Genomic DNA, 15,470 nt, shown 5'->3' with positions numbered 1-15,470 from the left:
AACAAAAAGAAATGCATAAAAGAATCTACAACTTAAGCATATAAATAGGTCTGTAGAATTCTTGTATAATCTAACTTCCCAAGAGAATTCAAATCTCATGGTATTAATTAAATCTAAAAATTGCTGAAAATGGGACTGTCCCAACTGATCCCCAATTCACAGTGTCATCATAGGAGTAGCTTTGCACTAGGATTAAAAATTAAACAATTAAAGGCAATAATCTTGTATGTCTGGCTTTGTGTCCCCTCCCCTTCAAACAACTGTTTTCTGGAACAGCAGTCATATAGCTATGAAATTTTAAGCAAAAACCTACTGAAGTAGGGGCAGCTAGGTGGTGCAGTGGATGGAGCACTGGCCCTGGAGTCAGGAGTACCTGAGTTCAAATCGTGCCTCAGAGACTTAATAATTACCTAGCTGTGTGGCTTTGGGCAATCCACTTAACCCCATTTCCCTTGCAAAAAACAAACCCACTGAAGTAAAACCGAACACCATGACAGTCTATTTTCTTCATATCAATAATTTCATACTTTCCTTAGGTCTACCTTCTATGGAGATAGTCTAAAACTAATATGATAACTAATATGCTTGGAGTGGTCTTGAATGAGTATATACATATTAGTGTTACAAAAAAGGTCACATACTTGCTTTCTATCTTATCACAACACAAGTCTTCTCCAAGGCTCATTAAGCACTCCAGGTAGTAGACAATTAATACTTCTAATCAAACAAATTAAATAATTGTAAGTAAAACCATAAAACACAATGAACACAGAGCTCTACTCTCTAAAAAGGAACTTAATATAGTGTTTCACCAATAGCAATATGAAAATTTTTATTTTAAATTTACTCCTTCAAAGGAAATATAAGGCTTTCTTGTTTCATTGCCTTTTTCCCCACAATTATTACCTATTAAGAATAGTAACAATTCTTCAAAAATGATCCAAAGAAATTATGACTGGAACCAACCATTCTGAAAAATAATCTGGAAATATGACTGTAATATAAAATAATTAAAATGTTCATACCCTTTAACTCAGAGATCTCACTAAAAGGTAAACAATAGATTCATCTTTCCCAGGGAAGTCAAATATAAAAAGAAAGTCTCATTTGCATGATAAAATTTCCATAGAAACACTTCATGTGCTAGAAAAGATGTAAAAATCAAGTAGATGCCTATCAACTAAACGATGACAAAATAAATTGTGGCATATGAATGTATTGAAATATCATGCTACAGGGGAAGTTAGGTGCAGTGGATACAGCACCAGCCCTGGAGTCAGAGGATCTGAGTTCAAATCTGACCTCAGACACATAATAATTACCTAGCTGTGTGACCTTGGGCAAGTCACTTAACCCCACTGCCTTGCCAAAACAAAAAAACAGAAATAACTTGCTGTTGTAAGAAAGGATATATGGGAAGACACATAAAGTGAAATAAGCAGAATCAGGAAAAAAACTTATGCTATGATTTCAATAATGTAGATGGATTGCTTTTTAAAAATGAAAATGAATGCTGTATCATTATAATAAACAAGCTTGGCTCTAGAGAAGAGAAGGGGGAAACCACAGGTGTAATTCACAATGTTTTCATACTGTCATTAGACTTAAATGAGGATTTGGCTAGTTTGACTGGATACTCCTTTTTTCTTTCTTTTTCATTCTTTGTTACATGGGAAAGTTTCCCTGGTAAGGGAAATATTTATCTAGAAATGAAAGTGATGCAAAAATAAAGATGTCATCAATGGTTTTAATGTTCCAGAGGTTCTTTTAAAAGTAGAATATTATATGTGAGTTACCTCTTTGATTTTTATGATTGAGTAGAAATAGAGATAAACACTTACCGTCCATCATCTGTACCTTCCATAACTAAGAGCAGATAATCTCGCCTTTGCCATTTACTGCTCGAATCCGTAAAATAAATTTTCCTCCCATCCTGAGTAATTGTCAGATCATTAACAAATGACATTTTCTTTCCCTCAATGGGTATTTGGGAAGACACGAGATGTTTCACTCCACCTGAATTAAAAAAAAAACAAAAACCTGGCTTCATTTTAAATTTGATTTTTCCAAGAACCTAAATGTCAAAAAAGTTGATTTTTAAAACTCAAATCTAATTATCTTCAAAAAGAAAAACTAGAGTGAAATATTTTATGTCATGTAAGTTACAGGATTCAATATTTTGAATACTTTGAAAAGTTGTTTTTTAAGTGCATCAAAATATAATAATATTCATTAGTCCATAAATTCACTAAAAGCATATATCCTACTTCCTCTAAGGCAAAAGTTCCTACCCTTTCATCTTTGGTCACCCAAGAAATGTGAAAATAGATTTCACAGAGTCTGTATATCTTTATTTCGAAATAATTTATTTCCTTTTTAATCCTATTTTATATATTTTAAAATGTTATTAGGAGGGTTCATAGACTTCATTAAATTGCCAAAGGAGTCCGAGATAAACATTAAAAGGTGGGGCACATTTTGCCACTGCCATGAAAAAATATATAATCAATAACAATAGAAGTTTTAAAAAATCAAATTAGTTTGAATTTGAAAAAGAAAATATTAAAAAAAACCTTCATTTGTCTGCTTCTAAAATTCAAAGCAATTTATCAATTTTGACAAATGCAATCAATTTTTTTAGCTTACTAGCTATATATATTAGAGAAGTACAAGAGGAAAGCTAGACACTGGCATACACAAAATATGGAGAGAGATGTAGACATACTTGCATAGACCCACAACAGACAAACATATATACCTGAGATAAAAATGGGACTTAACATAGAAAGAACATTGAAACCAAGATGAACTAGGTTCAAGTACTAATTCTGAAGTATACTGGGGTTTTTTATTGATATTTTATTTTTTGAAATACATGTTATGAAAGCTTTTCAACTTCAATCCACATATACATGTGGATTTTTAGATTACAAAAGTTCCTTCCACCCTCCTCCTCTCAGCAGCAAACAGCCAGGTTAATATTGTACATGCACATTTGTGTTAAATATACAGATTAGTCATTTTTGATATGAGGAATTAGAATAAAGGGAAAGAAATACGTAAAAGATATGTTTTCAAAAGTAAATGTAGTGTTTTTCAGATTCTGAAGGGTTTTTGTTTTGTTTTGTTTTTCTTCCTCTGGTTGAGGATAGCATTGTCCATAGCCAATCTAATAGGGTGAAATATACTAGTTTGATGCCATAGATAGGTCACCTAATTTCTCAGTGCTTTAGGCAACACCCTGCCTAATTACAGAGAAAATGCCAACCTATACTAGCAGAAGGATTCATCCCACCTGAAATGAAATAACATCCTTTTAATAATAATTGAAATAAAAGTCCTTATTTCAATATCATAGCTACTTTGTTAGATAAGCTCCCCAAAATCATCTATATATGCAATCACTGAGAAAAAAAGAAACTGAAAAAGAAATTAATTTCATCAGTATAGTAAGAGTACTAACAAAGAAAATTGGAACTTGAAAGAATCTTAGAGATCACCTAAACCAAATCCTATTTTAAAGATAAACAAATATATGTCCAGAAATTTTAAGTAGTGTACCCAATGTAATCTTGGGATAGTTAATATAGAACAGGCCCTAGGCTGTGACCACTGGTCTCCCAACTCTAAACTGCAATATGCTTCCCACTACACCAAGCTGTCTCTTATTAATTAAAGGGAGAAATGAACTGTTTGTGACCATATCTCCTAAATGTGGTAAAATGGCAATATTTCCTAAACTAACTTAGAGATTTAATATAACATATAATATACTACAATATACAATATAGTAATATGTTAGTCTATAAGCAAAGTAAAATGTTGAAAAGTAGACAAGAATATTGATAATGATGAAAAAGAAAACTAGCAAAGGAGAAATGACAAAGCTACATATTAAAATGTAACATAAAAAATTATTAAAAACTATCTGGAAAAATAATATAGAGAACCAATTAATTTAATCCAATAAATATAAAAGATTACTGCTAGATAAATTTCTCACTTTAATAATAGGGAATTAAATCACTATTCATTAAAAAGTTTTCTGAAATAATTTCTGGATAGTTGAACAATAGATAATTGATAGTTGAATTAATAGTTGAATAATAGATAGTTGAACAAAAATGGGTTTGGACCTACTCCATATACCACAGTATAGTCTAACTGGATCAGTAATCTAAATACTTTCAAATCTTTCTTTAAAAAATGAAAAAAAAAATAGAAATATTTGTTTCAATATAGGGGAGAAGGTCTTTTAACCAATGAGAAAAAATTAATGGGGATAAAAATTAATGGGCATAGTTAAAAGGATTTTGCACAGTTGAAAAATAAAACCTCGAAAAGGAAAAATAAGTTTGGAAAAACTAAAAGTGTATAAAAAATTAACATATATAGACTAATCACTATTAGTAATTCCACTAACAATTGTCAAATAGAATGAGGAGACAATTTTTGGGAAAAGAAACATAAACTTGCAATAGCTATATGAAAAGATGCTCAAAATACCCAAAATAATCAGAGGAATAAAAAAAATTAAGACAACCTAACTATACAAATCTATAGCTTCCAAAATAGCAATTATTTTAAAATCCAGTGTGTTTGGTCTGTGGAGAAACAATGTAAAACTATATGCTACTGCAAATATTTTAGAAAGTAACATGCAATATGCACTTAGAACCTCAAAAGTTATACCTTTCAACTCAGTGAATTCATTTCTATGGCACTATCCTAAAAACAACATAAAAACACCTAGATGTATAAAAGCATTCACAATTACTCAATTTAGAATAATTTTCTATTCATTTAGTTCTGCCTTAATAAAGGTTAAGAGTGTGAAGAAATATTTTGTCTTTTTTTGTGTTTATTTTGTTGATGATTTGATAATTTTATAAAAATTTATAAGTTTAAATTTTAAAAGTAAAAAATGTTGATATAAATTGTTACAGGTTAATGATTTATATACATTCAAGTGAATGAGGAAATATTACAGAACTATTTGTTGTGATCTAATTCTAATGCAAGTCAAAGAATATAAAGTTAGTTCAGAGTAAAGTTTGAGGTTATCAAAATAATGATAATATAAGGGATCATAGTATACCTGTACTGGGATCCACTTCAAATATTCCCTGGTAAGCATCTGCCACAAAAAGTGTACCATTAGGCCCAATTCGTATGCCAAGAGGTCTCCCACAAACAGGCTCATCTTCTCTGGTTTCTATAAAGATAAATGAAAAGGAACACTAATTCTCAATCCAAGAACTCTACCCATTACTGATTAATTATCTTTCATAGTATCTTCACAACTACTCTTTTCCTACACTTAATATCAATAAAAGACTAATTATGAGATATAGCTAAAGGTTCACCAGTTGTAGCCTTGACAGTTCAGTCATGATCTCTGTACAACACATCAACTTTTTGAAAGGGTGAAAATGTGCTTAGCAATAACACCATCAAATTTCATGAACTTTGCCTTGGGATTTTCAGACTTTTCTCAGTTAATAAAATAAGTTAAGTGACAGTCTCCAAAAGGTACCATTTTCTTAGTAGGTCACACCATCACCCTAAACTAAAAAATTTATTTCTACTAATCAAAAAACACAAAACTAATCTTTCAAATATAGTGTTTATGTCAGTCTATAGATCTATTTTCTCTCTTTGTAAAACTATTTCACCTACCTATGACGACCAGTATTTAAGTATTCAAATTCCATTTCCAAAAGTTAAATCATCTTGGGACACTTCCCATTTCAAAAAGGTTTTCAACTTTATATAGATTAATATAACAGCTACAGTGCCACCCCCCAAAAAAATGATAAAGATTTAGGTGACAACATTGAAATCTACCAACAAATTGACTATGAGATTCACAAGAGTGAATAATAGTCCATGAAAATGAACAATGCAGTAGAGGACAAATATTTCCATTTCTTTGTTGTTGGTGGTGTTGTTTGTCCTTCATTCTGGAAAAGACCGTGATTGGGGATCTGATGTTAGTATATACAAATAACTTTGATTTAAGTGAAGGAGGGCTGTGCAAAGTCTCCAATCTCATTTTCTCCTCCAGGGCCACTGGAGATATATTGAGAGACCTTAGTCTTTTTAAACTAAAGTCTTTAGCAGTCTCAGGTTGTCTCAGGCAGTGCCTATTCAGTGATTAAGGCAGGTAAGAAAGAAATGAAGCAAATAATGACCTCTTTGGCAGAGACAAAAAAGGTATCAAAGTTCTCTTAGTTGCCAAATCCAAAGACCTTTTTTCTCTCATTCTCCTTGACTTCTCTTCAACTTTGATCATGTTAATCAGTCTCTCCTTCTTGAAGATCTGATTTTTTAGGTTTTGGGGTTTCTCCTACCTATATTACTTCTTCTTTACCTCCTTTGCAGAATACAACATAGCTAAGTCCTTCTCTAGATCATGCCCTCTAACCCTAGGTGTCCTAACCTTCAAGGTTTTGTCCTGGATTCTCTTTTCTTCTCCCTCTATAGTACTAGTGATCTCATCAAGTCCTATGGATTTAAATTACCATTTCTATGCCAATGATTCTCAAATCTACCAATCCTGCTCCTGATGCAGGAAACCATAGGAATAGGGAGTTGCAATCAGTTGGAGACAAATTTTGTAAATCTTTCTTTGCTTTGTTAAGGGTATCTTCCTGCTTCCTGTATCTTCTAATTTAGGACACGGCCTAAAGGCATGACCTTCAACCTGATCTGGATTGCATCCTCTTTTGGTCTGGGCAGCCTAGGTAAGCAGGCTCTGGAAACACTTCTAAGACCACCCTTAAGAGAAGCCTCCCCAAAAGGTGAAATCTCCAATGCAGGACTTGGGTCATTCCCAGGTCACCACCCCATCATGGACCCAGAGGGAGAATTTAAAGAGATTTGGGGAGGGGATTACTCTCTTTTACCTTTCCAGAATTCTGCTGCTTTGGCAGCAGCTCTGTCCAGATCAATTAGCAATCTACGTGACCTTTTCCTTAATCTCTACTTAACTTTCCTATTACTTTCTTTTGTGCTATGATTTCTTTAATAAATCTTTATTTTCTTTTACCCCTGCATTCCTGGGTCTCAAAGTGGGATTCTTCACAGGCAGATATTTGAACCCAGAGGCAACACTCCAACCTCTCTGCTGACTTCTATTCTCATATCCCCAATGGTCTTTCAGATATCTCAAATTGGATATCCACTAGACATCTTAAACTCTGTATAACCAAAATAGACCTGGGACCTATGGTTGGTCAATCAATGAGAATCAGAGTGATTCGGGGGCCCGTAGACCTCAAGATTTCTTGCCAAGGTTCCAAAGATCATTTTTTTTATACTATGTACTGTACGTTGGGAAAACCAAAGTATAGAGAAGTTGGGTAGCATGACTAAAATTATTTCAATAGTCATTAGGTTGTATGAGTTGTACCAGGCAAGCTATTAGGGGAACCCAGTGGTCTCTCAAATTCCTGACCACTACTCTTTCCATTGGAAGATCATGCTTCCATGAGAGTTTATTTGATCACTAACTTCTAGTAGTTATATAGAATAACTCAGTGTCTCCCCAGAAAATTTCAAGAAAACTTCATTGACTTACTGCAAGGGCCTTTACCAAGTCTGGCAATTGTTATTACTTCACCATTCTCAAGTTTTACAATCTGACCATCAGCAGTACCAGTAAACAAAGCATCTGGAGAAAGATAGAGAAGAGATATTATTTGAGTATCTTATCTACAGGGCTATCAACATTATATTTATACAGATATATATGTGAGCTTCCAACATCATGTTCAAAAATTTTACAGATGACTTTTAACTCTTCACTTTGCCATAAGAAAAAGACAATCATGGGGGGGGGAAAAAGATATTTTTGAGGACAAAATCCACCATACTTTAAATATATGGATAAGCACATTAAATAATTGATTCTTTAGTCTGAATATAACTCAGGATGCTATGATCAATATGGTAAGTATTTAGAGTAATGAATGAAAAAAGTTATATAGCCACTACTTTAAACATAAATGGAAAATTAAGGAATACTTCAAAGAACCTGTGATCACTTGGGAATTCTCTCCAATGAAGCAGAATACAATATAGCTATGTCTTCTTAGATTGTAATTCTTGTCTTCATCCTCCCACCTCAAATCTATGCTACATAACTTCAACTGGACCCTTACTGCTGTTAACCCTTTTCAAACCTATGATTCTATCACCCTCCCATCCTCTCTCAGCCAAAAACCTGCCTCATATTTTATAGAAAAAATTGAGGCCATTCAGCATGATCTCCCTCTTCTCCCCTCTTCCTCATCTGCTAATGCTCAGATGACTTCTGCAACTATCTTCATAATCCCCATCTCATAGGATGAAATGACCTTACTCTTTATCAGTTAACCTCTCCACCCATTCACCTATTCCAACCTGTCTCCTCCAAAAAATTGCCTTTCTGTTGTCCCGTTCATATTTTTAACCTCTCTTGTTCTATTGGTTCATTTCCAAGTGCCTACAATTATGCTCACTCTCCTCTAACCTAAAAAAACCATCACTTGACCTTTTTAATCACTATCAGCTACCATCCTGTATCTCTTCTGTCCTTTGCAATTAAAATCCTTGAAAAGGTTGACTTCAATAGGTGCCTCCACTTTCTGTCCTCTGTCTTCTTGTAAGGAGTTAAGCCTTACAATCCAGTTTCCAATCTTATTCTACTGAAACTACTCTCTCAAAGTTAATACTGTTTTAGTTGTCAAGTCCAATGGCCTTTTTCCCCCTAATTCTCCTTGACTTCTATGCAACTTTGACATTGTTAATCATTCTCTCCTTAATAATCTCTGCTTCCTAGGGTTTTGGGACACCATTCTACATCACAATTCCTTCTCTGACTCCTTTGCTGAATACTCCTCCAGATCATGCCCTCTAACCACAGGTGTCCTTCAGGGTTCTGTCCTGGGTCCTCTTTTCTTCTTCCTCTAGAATACTTCACTAAATGATCTTATCAGCTCCAAAGGATCTAATGACCATCTCTGTGTTACTGATTCTCAAATCTACCTACCATGCTCCAATCTCTCTACTGACTTCCCATCTCACATCTCCAACTGTCTTTCAGGCATCTCAAACTAGACATCTTAAATTCAGCATACCCAAAACAGAATTATCTTTCCCACTAAACCTTTACCCCTTTCTATCTTCCCTATTGCCCTCAGCCTGGAAACCTAGTAGTCATCTTGGATTCTCAATATCTCTCACCCCCATATCCAAGCTGTTGCCAAGGCCTGTCCATTTCATCTTTGCAATATCACTTAATATGACCCTTTCTCTCCTCTGATACTGCTACCACTCTAGGGCAGGGCCACAGTAACTCTTGCCTTGATTATTGCAATAGCCTTCTCAAGTCTCTCCTTACTGCAATTAATTCTCCATTCAGTCACTAAGGTGATTTTCCTAAAATGCAAGACTAATCACGTCACAGAAAAAAATCCCTCTTCCTCCCCCCCCCCCCATAAACTCTAATGGCATCACAGTATCTTTAGAAACAAAATGCTCTGTTTGGCACTCTAAGCCCTTTACAACCTATCTTTTATCTTTCCAATCTTCTTACACCTTACGCCTTCTATCCAATGACCCTAGGATCCTGGTTGTTCCAGAAAACAAGGTGTTCCATCTCTTAGCACCAGATATTTTCTCTGACTGTCTCCCATATCTACAATGCTCCCCCTCTTCTGCTCCAATTACTGATATCTCTGGCTTCCTTTAACTCACAACTAAAATTCTATTTCCTCCACGAAGTCCTCCCCAATCCCTTCTAATTCTAATGCCTTCTTTCTGTTATTTACCTTCTATTTATCCCTTATTTAGTTTGTACATATTTATTTCCTAGTTATCCCCTCCATTAGAGTATAAGTTCCTAGAGGGCAAGGATTGTTGTTTGTCTCTTTTTGTATCTCCACTACTTAGAACAGTGCTTAGCATATAGTAGATAATTAATAAATGTTCACCAATTGAAAAGATAAATCATTCATTAAAGATCTGTTACCTATTTAAAATTACACATATCTAATTTCCTTATCCCTAGAAGACACTTCTCCTTAAACTCCTTATCTCTGCTTTCAAGAACTAGGCCAGGCATCATTAAACTTTTCCTGATTCTCATAGAAGGCACTGACCTCTCCTCACACAAATTTTCTGAAAAGTATTTTGTTTAGATAATCCACATTTATCTGTGAAAATATATCTTGGGTTACACGTGTGTGTGTGTGTGTGTGTGTGTGTATTTCTACACATAACTCATACATACATACATTCATACATATAAGTATACACACACATCTATATGGATGTGTGAAATGGTATCTCAAATTCAACATTTGCTAAAGATAATTCATTATCTTTAAAAAAAAAAAAAGGTTCTTCTCTTTCCAGTTTTCCTAAAGGGTACAACCATCTTCCCAATCACCCAGGTTCATAAAGGCCACCTTTGACTCCTTACATGTACTCACCCTATATATATTTTCAAATCTTGTCATTTTAACCTTGACAACAAGTCTCATATGTCTCCTCCTCTATACACATAACCATTACTTAAACAGGCCCCATCACCTCTTACCTGAACTATTATATCAGCCTCTAACTGGATTCTCTGCTTTGAGTCTCTCCTCACTTAAAATAATCCTCTACCGAGGATGAAGAATGTCAAATTATTCTTCCTTAAATACTGGTCTGACCATGCCATCTACCCTACTTAATGAAGTCCACTGGCTCCCTATTATCTCCAAGATCAAAAATAAAATGCTGTTTAGGACTATAATGTTTGCCTTTTTTATATATACCCTGTGAATAGCCTATAATACAATAAGCATTTTGAAAATGCTTGTAGATTGACTGACCAAAGATATCACAAGGCATAGTTTATTAATTATAATATTTCTATTAATGGTACCACCTCCATTCAACCAAATGAATAAGAGAGTGAAACCTTATGTGCCTTTCATGCATGGAATATTCTAGGATCAGTCATAAAATATAGTTCTTCTTCCTACCATTGTTCTATTTGTTCCCTACTCTGCCCCAGACATGGATTAGGAAAGTCATCAAATGAATCATGAAAACATCTACATTTCTAATAGCAGAAAACACAGCTAATTTGACTGCCTCTTTCTAACAGTATTTAGTAATAATTAGGAAAATAAAATAGTAATAATAAGGGGATATAGATTTTGGAATTGAAATAAAAGATGAGAAGTGAGGGTAATGAAGCAGTGCTAATAATAACAGTAACAATAACTTTTAGGGGCAGCTAGGTGGCGCAGTGGATAAAGCACCGGCCCTGGAGTCAGGAGTACCTGGGTTCAAATCTGGTCTCAAGACACTTAATTACCTAGCTGTGTGGCCTTGGGCAAGCCACTTAAGCCCATTGCCTGGCAAAAAAAAAAAAACAAAAAAAAACCTTAAAAAAACTTTAAAAAACTTTAAAAAACCCAATAACTTTTAAAAGCTTTTCAATTACCATCTGAGCTTTTGTTTTTTATTTACTTTTTTTACCAAAGAACAAAAAAATAAAATAAATTTTCTAAAATTCTAAACATAGTAAATTTTAAAAGAAAATTTAAAGTTCCATTTAATAAAATACTTTACAAGAATACCATACTAACAAATAGTTTTAGGTTTCCATAAAGAAAAATGTCAAACATCTTAAAACTATTTTTCTCCAGTAAAAATGTCGTACAACTCTTGAGAGAAAAATGGCCAAAAATTTGGAGACAGAAACTATCCAAAGTAGACACACAGGAAAGGAAAGGCACAAAAACAGTCTAATAATTGAAGTCTCTGAGATTTGGGGAGAGATAAACATTATATATTTTAAACAATGCAAAGTGATTTCCCAAAATGAACTGCCCCTTGCTCTTCACATTGCTACAGGATAAAGAATCCTTTTCATTGGTCCCTTATTTATTCCTATTCGTAATTCCCACTTTATATACCCAACAAATAAAAAATATCTTGCTCACAGATACCTCAGACAGAATTTAAGCTACACTATGATTACCAATCCCTAGTTTATCACTACTGAGGTAAAACCAGTCTTGTTCAACTAAATTATTGTGTAACTTGTGTAAGTCCAACACAAATTTTTTAAATAAATCTTTTCAGAAGTCCTACCAGAGTTAATAAACTAATGCCTCTTCATTGCAACAAAATGAATTAAGAGGAAGACAAACTGGAGTTAGACAACACTTATTCTTCCAGCCTTACAAATAACCTCAACTTTCATTGCTTGATCACCAAAATTATTTTTCATCTTCTTGTATTTCAGTAAGCATATATTGAGGCATATATGTATATATTAAAAATATATCTTGAAATCCAGAGCCAGTCACCTTCAAATTAATTATCATTAGGGGCGGCTAGGTGGCATAGTGGATAAAGCACTGGCCCTGGAGTCAGGAGTACCTGGGTTCAAATCTGTCTCAGACACTTAATAATTACCTAGCTGTGTGGCCTTGGGCAAGCCAATTAACCCCATTTGCCTTGCAAAAAAAAAAAATCTAAAAAAAATTATCATTAAAAATTGGCTTTTCATTTGAACAAACTAGGCTGAAAACTAAAAATCAAATAGCCCAACTGATCATATAAATATTTTAAAGCTAATAAGCAATATAGATTTCTACATGAGAAGTTGGGAAGCCAACATTTGGGCCTGACACAGAATAGACTCCCTCCAAGAAAAAAAGATGAGTAAAAATATTTTTCAGCAGAAAAAGAAAGTCAGAACAGTTTAAAGGTCATGAATGGGATTAATGTTTCACATGCTTACCACCAATATTTGCTATGGACTCTGGACCAATAAGCTGGTTTTCAAAAATCTTTTCTGCCTGTTGCAACTTTACATTTGGTTGAAGAACTCCAAGTAGGAAGGGAGGCTCTTTGAAACTATAAAGGAATGAGAGATAATTTATTCAAGTAAATAATAAATACAGTAACAAATTATTTATTGAGAGTATACCATGGACATAGGACTATATTATCTGATGTATGAAATACAAAAATTGCCACATTAGTATTACTCTGTTAATGAAGTGGATGTGTTTCTAAGACACATTTATATGTTATAAATTTGGCAGAACTAGCCAAAAGCATTAGTAGTTCTTTCAAGAAGTATAAAAACTAACTAAAAAGTAAAAATATCATTTAAAACAAAAATATAAAGCATTATCATTTAGAACAAAACTATTTTATGGATGGTTCATTAATCATCTGTTAACTAAACATGTCTCTCCAAATCTTCAATCCCTGAAAAAAAGGAGCAAAGTCTTCCACCCTGCCTTCTCTCCAAATCAATCTAGCCACCTCATTATTCTCTCCTTCAGCCTAATCTATCCTTGAGAACACTACTGAGTCTTCTAGAACTCCTACTTCACTATCCCCTTCTCCATCCTCTTATCACTTCTTATTATTTTCCTACATTCTCAACTAGTCTTCCGCTAATGAAACCTCAACTTTGCAAAGGTGGCCATTATATGTTGAAAGGAATGGAAATAAAGAAAGAAAAACATACTTCTTGCTCTCTACTATCAATTCTAGTCCTTTGTTCTATCACCTCTTTTTAATACTCTCCTTTGAAGCCAAGCCAATTATTTATACTATCCTGTGCCTATCCTATTTGATATCATCTGCTAACTTTATAGTCAGCAGTCTTTTACCTTCTTCAGTGGCTTAAATATCTTGTTCTTTCTTTCCACTTTATGTCCTACCAACATCCTAAGTGACCTTCATGTCCTTTTTTGATTGCCTTCATATTATGAAATATGATCATATAATTCTTCAATACTTTCCAAATTCTCTGACCTCATCTGAACTTGATTTTAGCCAGACTTAGGTTGTAGCTTAATTTTGACGATCCCTTCAAACTTCTGTCTTCAAGACTTTGAACTCTGAAATGCCCCTCTCTAACCACACACAACTTCCTCTATTCTTCTATTTCTCCCTTGACCTCCTTCCTACTGAATGTGCTCTTTATCCTTATCATGAACTTGGTCCCTCTATTTATTTACCCAGTCCTTCAATACATGTTCTAACTTCACTTATTTTCCCATTCATTTGACTCTATAGTAAGCTTTATTAACATTCCATTAACTTTATTGTGCTGTAAGAGATGATGAACAGTTTCAGAAAAACATAAGAAAACTTGTATGAAGTGAAGCAGAATGATGTGAATAAAACCAGGAGAACAATTTATTGGATAACAACGATAATGCTGAAAAAAAAAAACCCAACTATGAAAGCTTTAAGAACATTGATTAGCACAATGAACACCCATGAGTCCAAAAGAAAATCATGTTGAAATATGCTGGTCATCTACCTCATGATAGAGAGCCAATGGATTCAAAGTATAAAATGAGACATTTTTTTTGAACATGGCTAATCTGAGAATCTGTTCATTTTGATAATATATATTTATAAGAGGGACTTGAAGTTTTTTGTTTGGTTGGGCATTGGGTTTATGAAGTTTTTTTTTTCAGTGGAGGTGAGAGAAAGGGAAGAAGGAAAGAGATATAATGTGTAAAAAATCCAAAAGACACTACTGGGCAATTAATCATTTTGTTAATAATGCCTAGTGAATAATTAAGAAAAGAATGACCATTTGGCTTTTTCTCACAAACCAAAGACTCCTCATAAGGAGCCCTTTTGATCCTTTGACTCCCTTGAAAGAGTGGGTATTTCCAACATGCAGGAATCAACTATAATTAATTAAAAGAATGAGAGAATGAATATTATAAAGAAAGGTAGGCCTATTCCAATGAGATTATGTGACTGATCAAATCACTCATGGACAAAGAGAAACTCATCTTGAATCAAATTACTCCCAGTCTATATCATCTACATAAAAGGATCTGTCCTCCACCCTATCAGTAAACAAAGAACTGACCATAGGGTGAAAATTCCACCTAGCTTGAATAAGTCTTCTAGGTGGGTGAGGTAAAAAAAAAAAGCAGGTACCCAGAGGATTGGGCAATTTCATCTAAAAGCAATGGACTGGATCATATAATCACAAGGATTGACTGAATCACTTACGGGGTCTTGTTTCTGAATAAAAATTTAGTTTTTTTTAAAAAAGACAATTTGGATCCCTCCCATATTAATTGGTTATTAATATGAGACAATCATTTCTCTCAGAGTTCTTCATTTCCAAAGACTTTTTTAATTGTATATACCTCTCTACCTTTAAATCCCTTATCCTTTATTCTTCTACCATTCACACCTTGTTAATCACCACTATCAAATAATTTCTACATCTACTTTTTTCATTTCATATACAGATCTACTGATGGTTAAATTCACAAAACGCTGATGACCGAGTCCATTATCAATTTATGCCACCTAACCTTAAATGAGTCCTCCACATGGTTGTATGAAAATGCCTAAGGGCTCATCTCTTCTTACGTAAACTCCAAATTCCCCCTTACTATACATATCATCTTCCAAACAACTGG

At 33.8% G+C, this 15,470-nt stretch overlaps 1 protein-coding gene across 2 annotated transcripts in view; it reads right to left on the bottom strand.

Moving 5' to 3' along the window:
• Window positions 1–15,470, bottom strand: part of APMAP (adipocyte plasma membrane associated protein) — a 45,682-nt gene that overhangs the window by 17,082 nt on the left and 13,130 nt on the right. For both annotated transcript variants that reach the window (XM_074209312.1, XM_074209311.1), the window contains exons 3-6: window positions 12,794–12,909; window positions 7,583–7,675; window positions 5,099–5,215; window positions 1,842–2,016 (exon numbers count right to left, since the gene is read on the bottom strand). In XM_074209312.1, coding sequence (XP_074065413.1) covers window positions 1,842–2,016; window positions 5,099–5,215; window positions 7,583–7,675; window positions 12,794–12,909 — 501 coding nt within the window. The remainder of the gene's footprint in view (window positions 1–1,841; window positions 2,017–5,098; window positions 5,216–7,582; window positions 7,676–12,793; window positions 12,910–15,470) is intronic.

The sequence above is a fragment of the Macrotis lagotis genome, chromosome 1 (assembly GCF_037893015.1).
Source record: "Macrotis lagotis isolate mMagLag1 chromosome 1, bilby.v1.9.chrom.fasta, whole genome shotgun sequence".
NCBI classification, from domain to species: domain Eukaryota; kingdom Metazoa; phylum Chordata; class Mammalia; order Peramelemorphia; family Peramelidae; genus Macrotis; species Macrotis lagotis.
This window is presented reverse-complemented; position numbering and strand designations above follow the sequence as displayed.